The sequence below is a fragment of the Odocoileus virginianus genome, chromosome 4, assembly GCF_023699985.2.
Source record: "Odocoileus virginianus isolate 20LAN1187 ecotype Illinois chromosome 4, Ovbor_1.2, whole genome shotgun sequence".
Lineage (NCBI taxonomy): Eukaryota > Metazoa > Chordata > Mammalia > Artiodactyla > Cervidae > Odocoileus > Odocoileus virginianus.
This window is the reverse complement of record NC_069677.1, coordinates 23,603,960-23,610,977: the sequence shown is the minus strand read 5'-3', so window position 1 is coordinate 23,610,977 and position 7,018 is coordinate 23,603,960. Positions and strand designations below refer to the sequence as shown.

The window sequence follows — 7,018 nt, the reverse complement described above, 5'->3', positions numbered from 1 at the left end:
ACAAAGAGTCGGACACGACTGAACGACTTTCACTTTCAGTAGGGTAAACACTTGTTAATTAACGTGCACTTAAACGTTTACTGATAAACCCCTTGGGTTTCCAGGCCTGGAAGCGCTCGCTCTCTGAGAGCCCTCACGTGCGACCTGTGGGCCTTGTCCCGCGGGCAGCCTCAGGACTGGCTCTGCCCAAGAGAAAGCCCCGCCCACAGCCCTTATGATCTCGTGAGCGATTGGGCCAGGACCAGCTTACAGGTTGCTAGGCTAGGGAGGTGGAGATCTAGACTGCGCCTGCGCAGATTGAGGGCTAAAATGCTTTCCGGTCGGGCGGGAGGAGGTGACGTCAGGAGCGGGGGCCCGCCGGGGCCGCCTGTAGCCCTGGGGACGTTGTATCTGTGGGCTCTAGGATCGCGTCACAAGTCGGCGACTGAGCTGTGGCGGCGGTGGCCGAGGCAGCGAAGGCGGCAGCGGCGGCGACAGCTCTGGGGTTTGCGTCTCGGGGTGTGTCGGCCGCCGCTGCTGCTTGGGCCTGGTATGTACAAATGGCTGGTTAGGATTCTCGGCACCATTTTCCGTTTCTGTGATCGGCCGGTGCCCCCTGCCAGGGCCCTCCTGAAGAGGCGGCGCTCGAACAGGTGAGAGGAGAGGGGCCCGAGCCACGGCCTGGCTCTCCCCCTCCCCCACCCCGGGTTCGGCTGGCGTCGCGGTGATCCAGCCAGGCAGGCCCCGCTCGGCGGAAACAGGTAGCTGGGCGGAGGCGTTAGAGGTGCGGGTCGCGGGTGGCCCAGTGACGTAGTTGCTTCTCGGCGCTGTGCAGTTGCGACTCCTGATGATGGAACGGGCCAGTGGTCGGTGATGGTGAATATCTTTCTTGTCAGAGTCCAAGCTGGTTTCTATCAACAAATGGGGTTTTTATCATATTTTGCTGCTCTTAGCTTGAAAACTTTAAGTTGAAGGAATACTGTGTCTGTGTGGCTCATTGTTTACAAAACACACTCCCAAGTGTCATCTGTGCATAGTAAGTGCAGTTAAGGGAAGTGAACTTCATAGTTTGCGCAAAGCCGTTTTGACTACACTTAACTGTTCTCTTAACACCAAGACACAGTAGCTGTCTTGTTTGGAAGGCAACTGTCAGACTTTGCGTGTGTGTGTGTGTGTGTCTTGCTGGGGAGGGAGGGAGAGTGATCCTGTGCTTTAGCATTAGGGTATGAGAAAAAGGTACTTCATTTCTTCAGAAAGATCCCTAATCTATACTCTAAAAGTAAAGTTAAAATTTGGGGGAAACTAAAAGTTGTTCTTAGTATTTGCCTGTTGGTTTGTCCAGTTTCATAGTGTCTACGACCTTCTTTAAGAATTAATCCAGAGGGGCTTCCCTGGTGGCAGAGAGGTTAAAGCTTCTGCCTGCAGTGCGGGAGACCTGGGTTCGATCCCTGCGTCGGGAAGATCCCCTGGAGAAGGAAATGGCAACCCACTCCAGTATTAAAAAAAAAAAGAATTAATCTAGAGAATAAAATACCATACCAATTCTATACATAACCCCCCCCCAACTTTTAATGATCAACTGTTAACTTCATTTATTAAGCCCCAAGATCGTTAGAGGGTGGTTTCTTGGAGCTTGAGAGAACAAGGTGATTATTTACTCTGTGAGTTTAAGAATGCAGGTCATTGGTGAATTAGTTGTGAACTAAAAATTCCATCATGTGTTCCAGAGAGGTCAAGGTTTCAACATATTCTTTCTACCTTTCTGTAGGGTTGATACAAGGATCATTTGAGAACAAGTTGTAAAGTGCCTAAAATGATGCTTAGGGTATGTAAGGGTAGTGTTTATGTATTTTGTCCCAAGGGCCTTGTGCAGAGGCTGATGTGGATAGGCAGTTGCTACTTATTTATTGAATAGAGAAATGTTCATTTCCTCTCCCGGGTCCTTTATTATTTTTACTGCGAACCTCTACTGGTCAGGAAAACAGTGGCTTATAGATCAAAATCCTGTTCTTTACCACACATCCTTAATCTAAAATAACTTTTAAATGTAAACGATTTTTAAGTCCATCTTTAGAAAGATAATTATACCATGAACTTTTAACTCTCTTGAAGCATAGGCCCAAAAATTTTCCTGAATTTCCAAATTCTTTGTTATCACTAGTAATATAGTTTCCATGATAAAAATGTAGTTAAATATACACCTTTTTCTGGCTGAGAACTATCTTTTAAGGCATCTTGTCATCTTGTGTTTCCTACTTCTATGTGTAGTAGAAAATTACTTTCTCTTGGGGGGGAGTGTCATCTTTCAAAAGGAAATTATTCTTAAATCATTTCTGTAAAGAAAAGAAATAACATAGTCCTAAGCTTTTACCTATAATTCCTTTACTAGGTAAGTGATTTCTGGTCAGTTCCATGATTGTATTTTAGCCAGACTACAAGTTGTTATATAATAGGGAGTTTTGGATCTCTCTCATGTAGTTGAACCATAGTGTTACATCCTCAAATGCTAGAGGCCTACTATATCGTAAACATCAGTTGGATCTCGTGACAAAGTGAATGGAAGATGGTGTATGAATAGTAAGCTTACTTATAGAAATGCATGTGTGTGGATATTAATATATGCCTATATATCTCTCTTTTCTCTTTTTTTCAGCACTCTGTTTTCTGCAGTGGACACTGATGAAATACCAGCCAAAAGACCAAGATTAGGTATTAAATATTAATTTTAAAAGTTAGTTTTTTAAGTAAGAAAAATATATGTGTGGACAAATTCAAAAGATAAAAAGTACATACAGTGAAACGTAAGTCTCTTTCCTCTCCCTCTTCTACTCAGTTATCCTCTCTAGAGGTAACCAGCATTACCAGACACTTAAGTATTTTTCCAGATAAATGAGTCTGTGTTGAAAGTCCACTTCAAAATTCATAATCTTCCTATAAAGTAAAGGTCTTCAGATAGCTGAGTGAATCAGTTTAAGCTGTTGCCTCAGATTGTTTCCTTCTCTATATCTGAAGGACTAGACATCATTTGGTAAAAGATGTAGATTAGAGGGAAAAGGCACAGAGGACTACTATAGTAATATTTTCTTCTTTCTCAAAAATGCGTGTTAATTGAATCTACCTCCAGATGAGGTAAAGAGTGGCCCTGTCTGTGTTAAGATTTCATTTAAATCCAATGAGTGCTTATTGAGCCTGTCTTACTGTTAAGCAATGTGTTAGGCTCCACAGGAAATATGAAAATGAGTATGACAGGGTCTCTATTTTATGTACCTTAAAATTGTAGGGGGTGTCTGATTATATAGTGGGGGGTTTTAAGACAAGTATTATAAATAATACTAATGTCCATGAGGATATGATAAATGATACAAGAAAGGTAGTAACAAAATACTGTCCAATTTTCTTCTGGTTAAGAGTATCAATATATATTTGATGAAGGAGCTAATATGTGAGATGAGTCTTGAAGATGGGATATCAACAGAGAACAATAGGAAGGAAAAGCATTCTAGGCAGAGGGAACAGTATGGGAAAGTTGTGCAATTCAGGAAATAGCAAATAAAACTTAGGGGAAAAGTTGACAAAAGAGAGAGTTCAAAATACAGAGGGACTTTGACAGGAATTTATACTGAATTCATTAGGACAATATTCCCCAAACATAGGATAGCTAATAATTCACGAAATGATTTTAGGAGATCCAGCATTCATAGCATTAAGTAACATCTGAATTATGTTATAAACTATTCATATTAATAAAAATATTGCATCTTTTTCAGTTATTTTAATTTCTGATTATTTTAAGCAGAAAACATGTTAATTTAATGCTATTGTGTATTTAAAACTTGGGTAATACATGTTGTGTGCATGCCAAGTTGCTTCAGTCATATCTGACTGTTTTTGACCCTATGAACTGTAGCCCACCAGGCTCTTCTGTCCAAGAGATTTTCCAGGCAAGAATACTGGAGTGGGTTGCCAAGACTTCCTCCAGGGAATCTTCCCCTCAGGGGTCTCCTGCATTGGCAGGCGAGTTCTTGACCACTGGCGCCACCCAATTTTCCCTTTTTTAACAGGCCCAGCTAGAACTTTATATTGTGTTTTCATTTCATCATAAGGCAAGTGAGGTTTCTTTACATTAATGGTAGCAATATAAAGTAACCTTTTATAAATACATTTGTTTAGCCCCCGCCCAAAAAGAATCAATTTTATTTGTTTAGCCAAAAAAGAGTCAATTTTATAGAAAAATGTAAATAAACAACTGTATATGGTTAAAGATTTGATAGTGATAATGGAGAAGGTTCCTGCAATAATTTTGGCAGTTACCTATTTGGACTTCTATGTTAAAGTTCCCTCCCTCCTTGATTTCCACAAAATATAAAGATTTTCTGACTAGAAACTGTAGAAGGGAACTTCCCAAGGGGGAAGCAATGGGTAGCAGAGACAATACTTACTGGCAGAGCTTGTAAAGGTCTCTAGCAGTCCTGGCCACTCTCTACATTGATGGCTATTAAGCACCTCAAGTGGGGCTACGAAACTGAGGAACTGAACTCAATTTTAATTGAATTTAAACTTAGGTAACCACTTGTGGATACTGGCTACTATATCAGACAGTATGAATCTATTGGTTGCTTTGGAGAGAAGAAAAGGAAGGGTGAAAATGAGGAGGAGCTTGGAATTGCAGACTCATGATCTTACAGATGAAAGGGATTTGAAGAGGTCTATGTAGTGTAGTTTCAGCGAAATAAGATGGTCTCATCTTCATTTTACAGATGAAGTGGACCTTCTAACTTGCTCTCTCTTTTTTAATCTATGAAATCTTTTGACATAATTTTGGAGTACATTCAGATTTTGACAAAATATGTAGGAAAATATCACAGTACATTTTGTGCCCACTATTTATGTTAAGAGTACCTCCTGCCCTCTGGGGTCTGGATGGCAGTTTGGATGATAAATACCAATTCCTGAAGTCCTTTTTCTCCCACTTACAGCTCAGGAGAGTGTAATCCCTCAACATTATTAGAGGGTTAACCTGAAATTCTTTCCTGTTCCTAAAATGAGAAACAAGACATTTGCAAATTTTGGTACTTCTAACTATTCTGTAGTGACAAATTACTTAAAATTGGATTCTGCTTTACCTATTTAGCACACCTTTCTTGTTGTTTAAATTATTCACTTATCTTTCTGGAAAGTATTTTATATCTTGTATGTTCTGGAGTGCTTGATGTTTAAAAGCCACTGTTTCACTTTGAGGCTATTTTTCTGTGAAGCAGAATGTGGTTCTAAAGCACTCCAAGCTAGTGCTTTAGAATACCGTTAAATACCATTAATTAGGAAATAGAAAAGGAATTGTAGAAAACGAATCAGCAGTGTAGGAAGTGAGAAAGGGGTAGTGAGCTAAAAGGAGGAAGTGGGGAAAGCATTGAACTCTACCCCTCCCCCTTATTTATTTACTTACTTAGTTTGTAATCTTTATTTTTGGTGACAAGGAGGGATGAGCCTGAGATCTTTCATCACATCTTCTCCAGTATAGGCTAGCCTTGTTTCCATCATGGTTGTCTAGGAACCACGTATCTTATACTTCACTAATTTCCATCCTGAATGTAGCCAAGATAGAATAGGCACTAGGTAAGTTGTTATTTAGGTCAGCTGTACTGGTACTTGCCTGAAAAGTAAGGACAAATCAGTGAGTTAATGATAATGCTTCCTATAGAATTCTGCTATACCTAGTAGCTTTATGCTCCATCTTGTCTAACTTATGCCCTTATTTCTCTAGGAAAGATTTATTTTACAGTATATATTCTGGGGAATGCATTGCTTGGAAGTTGTCATTTCAGGCCTTTATTGTGTGTATGAATTGGTATGTAATTTGCTAGGTGATGATTTCATGCTTTTGTAGCCTCCCAGATACTTTACTAAAAAAACCCAAAATCACAATGCTGGAATTGCAGATATTCAGATATGAGAAAAATTATTTTTACAGGTACTTTTTTCTCTCAGTGGTTGAAGACAGGACTGCTAATAAAAATTGAGAGAGGCCTTTTCTAAGATACAATTTTTCTTTTGTTTGAAGCTTAACTACACTATATTTACATGTATATGTAATCTATATTACACTTTCCAGATTGCTTTATTCATCAAGTGAAAAACAGTCTGTACAATGCTGCCAGCTTGTTTGGATTTCCATTCCAGCTGACCACAAAACCCATGGTAACTTCTGCTTGTAATGGAACACGGAATGTGGTCCCTTCAGGAGAGGTCAGTGAGGATAAGGTTTCATTGGAGCTACCGATTTTTGTACTTAATCATTAAAGTTAAATTTTAGAAATAGTCTCTTTTTATGAATTAATGTGTAGAACGACTTCTTTCTGAAATGTTCATGTCTTAATTAGCCTTGATATAGTAATGAAATAATTAAAGGTTAAGAGATTATAGATCTAAAAAATGTTTATAAAGAGCCTAATTACTAATAGAGTTGACCCCTGAAGAATGCATGAGTTATGGGCCCCACCTCTCCACACAGTCAAAAACTCGGTAGTTGGCCTTCCTGATCCATGGTTCTGCTATGTCTGAAGTCTCGCATCCATGGATTCCCAACTGGTAATTGTGTAATACTGTAGTGTTTACTATTGAAAAAATCCGCATTTGATTGTATCCACGCAGTTCAGACTCTGTTGACCAAGGGTCAACTCTACATCTGCTTTTTCATTTGAGTATGTGTGAAGAATCTTCAATTGTTACTTTTTATGTCATTTTGTGAGTCTTCACAGATTAAACCTTTGGTCTAATTGATGAAATTTCTTCTGTAAGGTAACTAAATCATTACCAACAGAATGTTTTTTTTCATATTAAAACTTATTTAAATTCTAAGAGTTATTACAGAGGTGATTCTTTTTGATTTCAAGGTATTTTCAAACTCCTCATCTTCTGAACTGACCGGTTCTGGATCCTGGAACAACATGCTAAAACTGGGTGAGGTGGTCAAAAATATTTCTGTTTCCCATACCTTCTTCCACTTGTTTTCTCTGAGTTTTGGGAATATGAAAGGAAAACA

General features: G+C 39.4%; 1 protein-coding gene across 3 annotated transcripts in view; it reads left to right on the top strand.

Annotated features, from left to right (window-relative positions):
- Positions 1-346: 346 nt before the first annotated feature.
- The window catches only part of SENP2 (SUMO specific peptidase 2), a 33,099-nt gene continuing 26,427 nt past the window's right edge, over positions 347-7,018 (top strand). Inside the window, exons 1-4 of one of the 3 annotated variants that reach the window (XM_070466276.1) lie at positions 347-632; positions 2,633-2,688; positions 6,089-6,222; positions 6,870-6,936. In XM_070466276.1, coding sequence (XP_070322377.1) covers positions 532-632; positions 2,633-2,688; positions 6,089-6,222; positions 6,870-6,936 — 358 coding nt within the window. In that variant the 5' untranslated portion in view covers positions 347-531. The remainder of the gene's footprint in view (positions 633-2,632; positions 2,689-6,088; positions 6,223-6,869; positions 6,937-7,018) is intronic. The other 2 variants (XM_070466274.1, XM_070466275.1) reach the window with 2 other exon arrangements.